Source organism: Numida meleagris, chromosome 1, assembly GCF_002078875.1.
Source record: "Numida meleagris isolate 19003 breed g44 Domestic line chromosome 1, NumMel1.0, whole genome shotgun sequence".
NCBI classification, from domain to species: Eukaryota; Metazoa; Chordata; class Aves; order Galliformes; family Numididae; genus Numida; species Numida meleagris.
The window spans coordinates 47,724,932-47,738,675 of record NC_034409.1 but is presented as its reverse complement, the minus strand read 5'-3'; the positions used below and the strand labels follow the sequence as shown (position 1 = coordinate 47,738,675).

General features: G+C 38.2%; 1 protein-coding gene across 2 annotated transcripts in view; it reads left to right on the top strand.

Annotated features, from left to right (window-relative positions):
* ANKS1B (ankyrin repeat and sterile alpha motif domain containing 1B) overlaps positions 1-13,744 on the top strand; it is a 433,433-nt gene that overhangs the window by 75,015 nt on the left and 344,674 nt on the right. For both annotated transcript variants that reach the window (XM_021408341.1, XM_021408420.1), the window contains exons 7-8: positions 5,248-5,358; positions 8,326-8,501. In XM_021408341.1, coding sequence (XP_021264016.1) covers positions 5,248-5,358; positions 8,326-8,501 — 287 coding nt within the window. The remainder of the gene's footprint in view (positions 1-5,247; positions 5,359-8,325; positions 8,502-13,744) is intronic.

The following is a 13,744-nucleotide window of genomic DNA, read 5'->3' as shown; positions in this document are numbered from 1 at the left end:
AAAAGGTGAGTGTTCATATTTTTATGTTAATCAAATTTGGCTTTTTTAGAGTTTAAAAGCCTTTTGGTCTCTTGAGAGGAAGTCACTCTAGGGAGGAACTCTGTGTGATTCCACCTCATTGCTTGGCTGCTATCAAAACAAAAGGCAAAGGAGTTTATACTAAGAAATAATAATAATACAAAATAAAAATAAAGGTCTAAGTTCTCTCTCTAAAAGCCAAAGTTTATAAATCAAGAAAAAATCCTGACCTCACTAAGGAATGAGGACATGGAGGAGCTGAAGTTAGAGCAAGCTGACCTGAGCCTAAGCTTTCACTGCCCCTGGATGTTCAGCAACAACTCCAGTGAACTGGGCCACATTCTATCATGGCTGATCTTCCTGGGGCTCCTCTGTGAGACAGCTCTGTGTGTCTGCTAACATTTTAATGCTTTCCTTTCTGCTTGACTTCGGCCTAGGGCACATTACAGCAGTGAGGAACCCTTCTGGAACATTACCTTCTTGACGTCATATTTCCCACTGCTCTTATTTCCAGTGCTGTTGGACCACATTTATACTGTTACTTTTTGTGCATGTGGCCCTGTTTAAATTGAGTAATGCTACTTTAAAATCAGTTAGCATTTGAAAAGAATGCTGGAAATCAGGCAAAAGTTTTCAGGCTCTTTGGATTAATCCTCAGTGAACTGTAATCTGCTGTTTGAGTCAACAGATGTAAAATACTCCATTCTTCCCAAAGCAGTTTGGTGAGAGCCATCTCTGAAGTCCACGTACTAACATAAGCTTCCCTCACCATGTGCTACTCATGTCCACTGTCTGTAAAATGTGTTACAGGATTACATGACACAGAAAGCTGGAGAAGGAAGCATTATGATCCTGACAGGTCATGTCCTGAGCAGACTACACCCTCCACTGTTGCAGAATTCTCTAAACTCTGTCAGACCACAACTGTGGAAACTATTCTGGTCATGAATTGATCTAATTGACTAAGCTTGCCTTTCTTCCAAATATCTTTCTGTTTTGAGGAGAGTGATAGAATCCAGAGCAGTCTTTCAGCTACACCGTAATCAGAGTGCAGATGATGGTTAACAACATCTTTTTCAGTAAGTTTGGAAAGGCATGGAAGATGAGTTTCTAGCTAGCTGCAGATCAATAGAATTCTGTTGCAGGTGAAAGCATCCACTGCTTTTGTGTAGCTTGTCTTTGGATCCTAAAACAGATCACTTGGTTTGTGTCTGTTTCTTTGATAACATTATGGGTAAGTTTGCATTTACCTAGCTTCTCACAAATGAATCCATGTCTTTATTGTTTTTGCACATATGCAGTAGAATTTTTAATAGCATAGAGTTAACAGTAGAAGAACCACAGAAATCTGAAGCTGTAAGTGTTGCACTTGGTGTTTTACCAGGATGGCACTTTCTGTTGGCCTGTTCTAGACCTCTCCAGCACATTGTATGGTGAGCCTTTTTTAGAGATTTCCTGAGACTTATATTAATATACATAATATATGACACCAAGGTTAAAGTTCTTCACAATCTTACCTGCATTTCCTTTCCTAGTAGTATAATTATTGATCCAATAATTTGAACATTGCCACTTGGTAGAACCTTATTTTTAGTTGATTTTGGACAGTTGCAAAATTATCAAGTATGTATTTTCAAGCATGAACTCCTCCCTTTTTCTTTGGATCTTGCTTTCCTTTTATTTATCCTTCACCTCACACAATAACTTGATAAATATTATAGCTGGCAGAGCTGGAAAACATTCCAGAGTATTTTGTCTTGCTGCTGCTTGCAGCAAGCCTTTGACACCCTCTCTCATAATATTCTGGAGAAGCTGGCAGCTCATTGCTTGGACAGGTACACTCTTTGCTGGGCAAAGAACTGGCTGGAGGGCTGGGCCCCGAGTGGTGGTGAATGGTCAGAAGTGGTGCTCCCCACGGGTCAGTATTGGGGCCTTTCCTGTTTAGTATCTCTATGAGAGGATTGAGTGCACCCTCAGTAAGTCTGCTTTTGAGAAGCGGCTAAAGAAACTGAGGCTGTTTATTCTGGGGAAGAGGAGGCTGAGGGGAGACCTTATTGCTCTCTTCAAATACCTGAAAGGTGATTGCAGTGAGAGCGGGGTTGGTCTCTTCTCACTGGTGACAGGTGACAGGACAAGGGGAAATGGCCTCAAGTTGCGCCAGGGGAGGTTTAGGTTGGATATCAGGAAAAACTTCTTTACAGAAAGGGTTGTTAAGCACTGGAATAGGCTCCCCAGGGAGGTGGTTGAGTCACCACCCCTGAATGTGTTTAAAAACCGTTTGGATGTGGTGCTCAGGGACATTATTTAGGGGTGGGTTGTTAGATTTAGGGTAGTATGGTTAGGTTGCGGTTGGACTTCATGATCTTGAAGGTCTTTTCCAACCTGAGCTATTCTATGATTTTGTGCTTCTATAACACCAAGTTGGCAGGAAGTGTCGATCTGCCTGGCGGTAGGAAGGCCCTACAAAAGGATCTGGATGGGCTGGATAGCTAGACTGAAGCCAGTGGGATGAGGTTCAACAAGATCAAGTGCTGAGTCCTGCACTTTGGCCACAACAACCCCAGGCAACACTGCAGGCTTGGGGCAGAGTGTAGAAAACCGTACAAAACTGTGTAGAGGAAACAGACCTGGGGGTATTGATCGATGTTCAGCAGAACACGAGCCAGCAGTGTGCTCAGGTGGAAAGAAGGCCAATGGCATCCTGGCTTGTATCAGAAATAGCATTGGCAGCAGGAGCAGGGGAGTGATCATCCCTCTGCACGCAGCACTGATGAGGCCACATCTTGAATACCATGTTCAGTTTTGGTCCCCTCACTACAAGAAAGACATTGAAGCCCTGGAGCATGTTCAGGGAAGGGCAATAAAGCTGGTGAGGGGTCTGGAGCACAAGTGGCTGAGGGAACTGGGTCTGTTTAGTCTGGAGAAGAGAAGACTCAGGGGAGACCTTATAGCTCTCTACAACTGCCTGAAGGGAGGTTGTGGCAAGGTGGGAGTTGGCCTCTTCTTCCGTGTAACTAGCAATAAGACTGGAGGGAACGGCCTCAAGTTGCGCCAGGGGCGATTCAGGTTGGACGTTAGGAAATAATTCTTCTGTGAGAGAGTGGTCAGGTGCTGGAATGGGCTTCCCAGGGAGGTGATGGAGTCACTGTCCCTGAAGGTGTTCAAGAAACGTTTAGATGTTGTACTGAGGGACATGGTTTAGTGGAAGATATTGGTAGATGGACGGTTGGACTGGATGATCTTGGAGGTCTTTCCCGACCGTGGTGATTCTATGTTCTATGGTTTTCTCATGGTCCCTTGCTTAAAACTTATTTTTGCTTCTTTAAGTACTAAACTAAAAAAAACATGCACATTTTCAAAAGGAGAAATTTATGACAGGTTATTCAATGGACTGTTGCAAGGCATCAGACTTACTATATGACATTTTCAAATGATACAGTCTTAAAAAATAACAACCTGCAAAGTACTCTAAAACTGCATGCTCTCCTCTATCATTTCCCCAGTTTCATCTTTTAAGATGCCAATTTCATCACAGCTTATATTTGGGTTTTGGGATTTGTTATTTAATCAGAAATAAAACTAGCTAAACAAGTACCTTGTAGACTGCAGAAATTAAATCAGAGAGGTTTTCAGTTTCCAGAAACACTTAACTCATCCATTGTGATATTAATGAAAGTGGCTATTGTAGTTCACTGTTGTATGTTGCCACATGTACTGTTGTGGTTACTATCTGGTTAAGAAACTTCAGGAAATCAACAAAGTGAAGATGCAGAATAACTCTCTGAACTGGGAACCAGTCATTCTGCTGGAAAAAAAAAAAACAAAAACAACTCTATTGCATAAATTAATTTCTGATTAATTATTTAATATTTATTTTGCAGTAACATTCATTGAAGTCTTGGAGTTTCATTGAGCTGGGCTGTGTACTAATCCACCTGAAAAAAATGTATATTTACACAAATTAATACTAGTGAAATTGAAGTTTATCTCATTCATCATTTCACATATGTCTGTTTTTATTAATATGCTCATGAAGGTGGGACAAAGCAAATTTTAAAAATAAAAGAGAGGAAAATTTTAGAACAGAGTTTTTTAGACTACTAATTAAATCTAAGTTTTTGAGAGTGCCTTTTTTCTCAAGTACTCGGTCTCTGTACTGCAAGCAGAATATTTTATGTTCTCAGTATCAACATTTATACTTACTGTTAACTTGAATATCTTGACTGGAGCCCGGAAGATCAACTGTATCCTGGGCTGCATCAAAAGAGGGGTGGCCACCAGTGAGAGGGAGGTGATTGTCCCCCTCTACACTGCCCTTGTGAGGCCCCATCTGGAGTACTGTGTACAAGCTTGGGTCACCCAGCACAAGAAGAATGCAGAGCTGTTGGATCAGGTCCAGAGGAGGGCCAGAAAGATGACCAGAGGGCTGGAGTGCCTCACCTTTGAAGAAAGGTTGAGGGAGTTGGGCTTGTTTAGCTTGGAGAAGAGAAGGTTCTGGAGAGACCTCATTATGGCCTTCCAGTACTTGAAGGGAGCTTACATGCAGGGGGGAACCAATTTTTTTAACACTGGTAGTGGTAGGACAACAGGGAAGGCTTTGAACTAAAAGAGGACAGATTTAGGTTAGGTGTTAGAAATAAATTTTTCACTCAGAGGATTGTGAGGGGCTGAGACAGGTTGCTCAGAGAGGTTATGGATGCCCCATCTTTGGTGGCATTCAAGGGCAGGTTTGATGGCACCCTGGGCAGACTGATCTGGTTTGTGGCAAACCTGCCCACTGCAGTGGGACGGAACTAAACGATCTTTAAGGTCTTCTACAACCTAAGCCATTCTATGATTCTATGACTAAAAATTCTTATCAAATTTAAAACAAAAGAAAACTCTTTCAGCAGTAATAATATAATGGAAAAGTAATATGGATATTTCAAAAGCAATATGGATTATTTCAAGGAGACAGGAAAAACAGGGTGATACTTACAACTCATTACTCTTGCAATTAGATTTCTGTAACAGCTTCAGGAGATTAGAGGAGGTAACTGGCCATTATAATATTTTATAATATTTTCAATAAATGATTGCCTTGCAGCAATGTTTATGAATATTTACCAGGTTTTAATATGCAAAACTGGAAAAGGTTTCATAAAAAAAAGGGAGTAGGAAATATACTTTTGATTAGAATCAACCTTGTTCATTCAGGAGTTTATATGTATTTATATCTTTAAATTGCAGAATATATGGAAACAGGAAATGCAAGTGTTTCAGAGGAACGCCCACTGGAAGGCGCAGAACATCAGTCTTGCATTCTGTCCCCAGAAGTTCCTCCATCTCCAAAGGCTAAAAGTAAATACATGTACTCTGTGAATACAGAAGCTATATTGAATTGTCTTTAATAGTAAAATTATATTGCTAACACTTTTGTATGAACATATGAAATGAAAAAGAGAGATAAGGAGAGACTGATATTGAGAAGATTTTTTTCCATCATGAACTACCTAGCTTGACTGCATACACTGTAACGTATACCATAAAAGAAAGTAAAAAATGATTCTCAACAATGACAAGTTGTAGATTGGTTACAATCTATTATATTGTTTGATCTTAAATATTTTTAATTTCTATAACATAATGCATTTGGTAAGTAAAACAGAAGATTAATAAATATGCAAAAATACTCTGTGGATGTTCAAGTTAAAGAGAATTTATTTTGTCTCAGCCAGTGAGTACCTTCTCCAATTGTGTTACATTTGGATGACTCTTTAAAGGATCATTTGTGTATTGCTCTCCCATTCTTCCTGCAGATAAATCTTCCAATGTACCTTTCATGTACCATGACTATCACTGTACATGGTTTCATCTTTTGTTCTTACTTACACTTTCATGCACCACAGTGTCATAAGGACATTTCTCGAGCGTGTTGTAATCCTGCTCTTCATGAAAACCATCCTAATTCTGGAAACAAACTTGATTTCTGGTTTCTATAGTCATCCAAAGTACACATAATTAACTGCTGGCAAATAACCCTGCCTGTCTTCTTTGGGTTTTTTTGAGTCTCTTTTACTCCTTTACTAGGAGAGTGTAATTCATGAGAAAATTAAGCTTACTGCTGCAAGCCAGATTACAATCTTCATGGTGACAGTAAACAAATACTGTAGTTCTAGTCATGTATCCCATTGGGTGCTTGACAGCCATGTAAAATATGAATATAAATAGTTCCTTTGAGTTTAGTAAAATCACTCATGAAGTCAGCTTCCCTGTGCCGTAGAAACATCTGTCATTAATTTAGGTGGTAAATATTTTTAAAATACATTGTTCTTCTACTTTCAAGATGTAAATTCTGTAAAACACGCTAGTTTGCTTTTTCTTGTCTGTTGAGTAATCTGATTCTAAAGGAAGAAATTGTATGTGATTGTACTTCCCATCTGTCTGTCATTTTCTAATAATCTAATTTCAAATAATTTAAACCAAATTTGAAAGGTGGATAGCTGCATCAATTACCTTATTGTGACTTTCATAAAAATAGATTGCTAGATAGAGGAGAGAGAAGGTACTTAGACCTGCACTGAAAGAAAGTTAAGCTAAGCAAAATTCATCTTTTATATTTCTTTCTGGCAGCAATCAGATAGCCAGTTAGCATACACTTACAGACAGGTCAGATTTGCAAATCTGCAGTTCCTGTCTTACCACGCACAACTAATTCTTGCCCAGTAAGAAATACTGCAGGACATATGTGGAAGAACATGAGATTTTTGCACAGAGAGGACTGAGGTATATGAACATAAATCTGTAGGAAACAGTAGTCCTGTGTTTTTATTATAGTACTCCAGGATGTTTTTAAAATAGTTCTTAATATTCAAGTCTTTTACTTCCAATTTTCACTTGTTCTGATTAGAAAGCTAAATATAAATAGACCTAATTACAACTTTGATTCATTTACAAGTTTTATGCAGACTTACCATTGACAAAATGTAACAACAGTTTTTATTAAAACGTTTCTTATACTTAACTATTGAAAGGCAATTAAATGCTTTTAATTAACAGCTTATGTTTTTGGATCTAAAAATTGCAGTCATAGTTGTAATTTAAAAATATTTCATAATAAATTGTGTCTTTTATGTCTACCTAGCATAAAAAATGATGGAAAAAAATACAGCTACGAAGAATGGCACAAAAAGAGCTCTAGACCAAACAGAAAGAATCTTACCTGGGGCTTCTTTAGTTACGTGTTTGGTTTTTTTTCAAAGTATAGAGTAAAATGAAGTTATCTCTGTATTTTATTGAGTAGGAGGACTGTAGTTTCCAACAGTATGACTCTTGGAACCTAGTCAAGAGAAAAAGTCTCTTACTTGCTTCAAGAATAAACTTGGCTTTCATTCACTTGTTCACTGTTATTATTAAAGGTAACTGTATAACACATATGCAGTAGATTATCCAAACCCAACACAGTTGTTCCTAACAAGTAGTTTTTTACTTCATGGAGATCTTGCTGCTGCCAGTGAGCTATTTGTGGAAAAAAATAATGCTTAGTGTGATGCTAATACTTACTACTACTTCTTATCATTCAAGTAGAGGCCCTCAGTATATATATTAAAAGCCCATTGTCTTACTCTTTTGGTAAATTGCTTAACTGAAGATGTCTGATAAATGAAGGAGAAATCACGAAATACAATAAATAATACACTAAACGTGGATTATTGATAGGCTGCTTTAAGGGAAGAATGTTTCAAAGTTGTGGATTTTGCCCAGCATATCCTTCTATGATTCAAAAAAAAATGGATTCTGAGAAAGAGACCAAGGATTGTATATAAAACATAGCTTTTTTGTTGGGACAGATGTTTATTCTCAGAAACTTAGTTCCAATCAACTTGGAGTTTATGGCGACTTCGTAATGTCTTACTTGTTCAGAGCAGCAAACATGAATCCCATGCAGTATGTGGAGCAGTAATTTAGTATATTTGTAGAAACTTTCCTTTTCTAGATTAATCTTATATTCTTGGATAGTTGCTGGTTTTAGCTACTATTCAGTGCTGGAAAACAGAGAAAGGGTAAGTACATGTTGTACTACATCCTAACTAAATACAAATTATAAAGGAATGGAAAAATAAGTAGATTACCTCGAGTGATTCCCCTCCTGGATTGAGATGCCATTATTTCTGAGGGTAGAATTGTGTGTGAAGATCACTGTTTAGATGTTAAGGCATGGAATGTAAGAAATACTAAGTAAAAATGTACATAACCTGCATTCCCTTTTTAATCATAAATGACCTCTGATATTCTAAGTATTGACTAACGGTGTGTCTGTTTTTAAAGGTGAAGCTGTGACTGGAGAATTATCAAAGCTCTTAGATGAAATCAAATTGTGCCAAGAAAAGGAATACTCTTTTGAAGATCTGTCTCATACAATATCAGACCATTATCTGGACAATTTTAGTAAAATATCAGAGGAAGAACTTATGACCAGTGGAATCCAAACCAAGCTTAATGTAGTAAGTAAGATGAGATACGAAGACAATATATTCAGTAATAGTTGTTCTATTTTGTACCCATGGATCCAAATTCAAGGGAATTGCTGCCCAGTGATAGCTTTCTCCTACCATTTAGGGCCATCAGGACAATATCTGCAATCAGTTTGATCTCCTTCTACGGGGCTTATAGGAAAAAAAGTGAAAGACGTAATGATCTTAAATAGTGCCAGAGTGGGCTTAGTTTGGGTATTAGGATGAATTTCTTCATGGAGAGGGTGGTTTGGCATTGGAATGAGCTGCCCAGTGAATTGCTAGAGTCCCCTTCCCAGAAGTATTTAAGAGAAGTGTGGATGTAGCACTAAGGGACTTGGTTTAGTGATGGGACTTGCTAGGTCATGTTCATAGTTGGACTTGATGATCTCAAAGGTCTTTTCCAACCTAGATGATTTTAGGATTCTATGTTTGCTTTATTTACATTACATTCAAGAAAGAAATAGTGCAAGAGTATGATACGTCTAATAATATAACAGTAAAAAAAGGATATAACGTGCTCATTACAGATTTAGAATTTAGTGTTCCCCTAGTTTTATAAAGATATTGCCTCCTAGAACTAAGAATAGCTTTTGATGGCACTACAAATGTGACCAAAAGCTCAGGCTAGTTTTACTTTTGAGCTTGGGGAGTGCAAAGAGGGTTTTTGTGAGAAATGCATTAAAATCATTATACTCAGAACTATATCTGAGACTAAATGCTTGCAGAATTTGGTCAGAATTACCCCTCAAAATAAGAAGCTAAACATCTTCAGTTACAATTCCTACAAATTTTATTACTATGCAGCTTTCCCAGCAGTTAATGATATTAAAGACTGAGTGTCTAATACTGAAAATTGTTGTGGTTGTGATACTTCAATGATTTCTACCTACAGTTATATTTTCAACTTCATTAATACTATTCCTGTAAATAAAGTGCTGTAGCATTCATTTTTTCATTGCAGGGTAAAAAGGCATTTTTTTTTTCCTTTTAATTTAATTCTGTTCCTCGGTAAGTAAAATAGAAAGGATTGCTCATGAAATAATACACACAACAGAGGTAAAATGTTAAATGCCAAATTTCATTTTCTTTTTTCATAAATTAAGAATAATTATGCTCTAATGTGTGGCAAGAAGCATAGCAAGTTAAGACATTTTATGTGCTAGAGAATTCCTTACCATATATAGAGACAGAATTAGGTTTACAGGAATGATTAGCTGCCCCAAAATGCAGTAGTTACTTTTGTAAAGCCCTTTTATGTTTAAGCAATTAGATACATAATCCATATTGAAGTCAGTTTAAACAAGGTACTGGAGTCATTTAAGCATTTCTGTATGTCTTTCAAGTGTCTCACTGTATTTAGATGCTAACTGATATTTAAATCTGCTCTGTTGCTGTTTTGCAGAAAATGTAACCCATATAATTCTGTCTATTCAAACTGAAATTTTTACAGCCCTAAATGAAACAGAATGTGAATATTCAACCAGTAAATCTGTAATTTACCAACAGCAGGTAAATGAGGGAAATACATTTGCTGACATTTCATCTGATCGTTTATTGAACCAGACATGAAGACAAATTTTCGAAAATGGGAACTGGCTAAAGCATGTCATGGCTCTTTCCCACTGGTGTAACAAGCTTTTCTTTCAATGAAAACTAGAATCAAGGTGATGATACACACTTTTATCAAGTCACTACTTAGAGCAGAGAGTGTTTTTCCCTTGGGTGGACATAACTACACAGGACTATTCATGGAAGGAACTGTACTGCGATATGACATATTGCGGTTTATCTAAAAGATCTGTTTCATTATAAAAACTATTTTAGGGTTACTAAGTCTGTTCCATTTCTGTCTGTCTTCCTAGTAGCCAAAAAGTAAGTTCTTCCCAGTTTTGAAATATGGTCTTTTATTTTGGGTGAGGTGCTGCTTTCCCTTGGTGTGTAGATGCCTTGTAGAGTGTATGGTTGAGGTGAAGACCCATAGGCTCAGTAAGGAGCCATCCAGGCATAGACAAGGTGTTAGAAGAGTGAATGATGATGACTGAAGAAACCTAAATGAGTATTTATGTATAAGAACATGGATATACAGAGAGAAAGAGATAGGTGGAAAGAAATACAGAAAGGCAGAAATGGATTTCAGGATAAATATGAGAGAGATTCTTACAACTTTTTTTCTGTCTTGAGTTTTCTTCTTGCTGAGAAGCTTCCGTAAATAACCTCAATAGAGTAAGTGGATTCTCCTCTGTTGTCTCTATTAGGAGATAATAGAGAGAACATAGGAAAATTGAATAGGGAAATTGAAGGGCAGGATCTTGCAAATTGCATTACTTGAACTTCTGGGAAATCTCCCCTATTATCTATATTGGGAAAAGTATTTGGGGGTGCAGGAGAAGGATTTGGAGGTGTAGGAGAAAGATTTGGGACTGTAGGAGAAGGATTTAGGAATTTCAGTTGATGAAAGACTCAACATGAGCCAGCAACGTGAGCTTGCAGCGCAGAAGGCCAACCGTACCCTGGATTGCATCAAGGCAAGTGTGAATGGCAGGATGAGGGAGATGATTCTGCCCCTCTACTCCATTCTCATGAGATCCCAGCTGGAGTACTGCATCCAGTTCTAGGGCCGCCAGCACAAAAAGGACATTGAGCTGTTGGATTGAGTCCAGAGATGGGCCACAAAGATGATCAGAGGGTTGGAGCACCTCCCCTGCAGGAGGAGGCTGAGAGAGCTGGGGCTCTTCAGCCTGGAGAAGAGAAGGCTGTAGGGGGCCCATTATAATAGCAGCCTGCCAGTACCTGAGGGGGGCCCACAGGAAAGCTGGAAAGGTACTTTATATAAGGGCATATAGCAACAGAACGAGGGGACTTTAAACTGGAAGAGGTAGATTTAGACTAGATATTAGGAAGAAATTCTTTACTGTGAGGGTGATGAGACACTGCTGTAGGTTGCCAAGGGAGATTGTGAATGACCCCTCCCTGGAGGTATTCGAGGCCAGGCAGGGTGAGGCTTTGAACAACCTGGTCTAGAGAGAGGTGTCCCTGCCTATAGCAGGGGGGTTGGAACTAGATGATCTTAAAAGGTCCTTTGCGACCCATTCTATGATTTGCATCTATTTAGCTCACACGCATTGCTGCTGCATATGCCAGGACCCTTTGGAAGCAGTGGCAGCACAGCAGCGTGGTAACACTGGAGTATAGACTCCTCCTACCTGTAGGACCAAGTGTGTTGTCCTTCCCTGTTACCAGTTCCAGCGCATGTGTGAGAACTGCACCACGTGAGCCTCTACAAATGAGCACTTTCTTCAGATTGGAATCAGCATCTCTTCCTCTAACATGTGTTGCTGATTGTGGCAATGCTGGGTCTGAGCAAGTGCAGAAGTCAGGTCTCCATTGGTAATATTTCAGGTGATATTTCCTGGACAGATGTTGGTTCTAGAGATGATGACTGATGCATACTTTTGAACTTCTATAGTCCAGTATTCTGAACTCTTTCCAAAATCTAAGCCATAAGACTTTGTGACCTTTGGGAGATTCTTCAAAGGAATTGACTGCTAGGAGAGATTTTTCTCCTTGCCTTTGCATCATGCTATTCTCTGGAGAAATAGGAGGGATTGTGGGTCAAGATCTGATCACCTGGATCAAGGAAGCACCTGCTGGGGCTAGCCTGGCATGGGTACAGTAAGGAGAAAGTGTCAGGAAGCAGAGTGAGTTTGGTAGCTTTTATAAGCAACTGATTATTTTGAAGAGGGCTAAATCTTCTGTGGCACTGAAGATTTAGATTGATTCAGAACTGAAGAAAGGTATGCTTGTCTATCTAGTATTCATAGTTTGGAATTCTGTCCTGAATCAGTGCCAACCTCTGATATTTCAAAGAGCAGAACTGTTTTTTTTTTGTTGCTTTGTTTTGTTTTGTTTTGTTTTGTTTTTTTTGCGTAGTAGTCGTAGTAATGCTGTCCAGTTTCTAATGCAGTGAATAGACCATAAAAAGTTTCATCTGGAAAGCGGAAAGGTGCAGTTCAGTTCTCTCTATGGCATAAGGATGAGTTTTAATGTCACACTTGTAGTCTCCCACGTGATTCCCTCCAGGATTCTTTGTGTATTTTACAGCCACTGGAAAAATACTGGTGCAATCCTGAGTGGCTTAGGACTGTCTATCCACTAGTAAATTCTTTTCCTTTTTTGACCTTAGATGTCTTGCACTGTTTTTTGCTCACTGATACAACATCTACAGAATGCTGCATTTTCTTTTGAAGATGTTGTGAGTTAGAACTTCTTTAGGTTAAGAACAGAATTAAATCCAATTGTCCATTTGCTAAGTAGTTGGATGATTAGTCATCCAGCCGCTCTGCAAGTTTTTCTTTTGGAGTAGAGGACTTAGGACTTCAGGACGATGTTTTCAACAAATTTTGCATGGTGTTTCGCACTATGTGTTTTATTACTCTATGTTTCTGTTGACCTGATGTCTGACTTGTGACATAAGGTATTTAACAAAACAACAGGTGAATGGGTTTACAGAATCTTAAATAGAGTTTGCACATCTCTGATGTCAGGTGAAACTGAAAAGGAGCTTCCTAGAGAAAAATTTTGGTTTTGTCATTTTTCTGTTGACTTAACTTTCCTCAGAACATTGGGAAATTGAAGGGCAGGAATTTGCAAATGGGGTTACTTGAAATTGGGAGGAAGAGGATACAATGGAGCAATAAGTGAAAGTAAGGAGAATAAGACTAAATGCTATGGTACAGATTTAAATAAGAATAGATGAGATAAATAAAAATCCCCTCATTGCAAAATTCCACTCCAGAAGTTGGAAGGGAAACTGGATAAAATTTGGGATTCTAGAACAGTGTGTGGACTGTTAGCTTCCTGAATGAGAATAGAAGGTAAAAACTTTGAATGCTTGTTTTTTGAGTAGTACAAATTCTGATGTGAATAAATTAACTTGATGATTTATTTGAAGAGCTCGTTACAATTAATGAACTACAGAAAGTTAAAGCTACACCAGAAACTTCATGATTTTCTATGCTTGATATTGCAAATTTGGCTTTGTTTCAATGCATGTATGATGTGCTCTCATGTAAAATATTTCATATCATTTTAAAATTAAGCTGTCTTAACTATGATTGCTTGCAAATCAGTTTTTTACAATAGCATATAGTACTTTCAGTTTTCAAAAAAATATATAATTTTAGAAGTATTTACTTTCCAATAGATGGCAGTCTGGCTCAGTAATTTCAAGA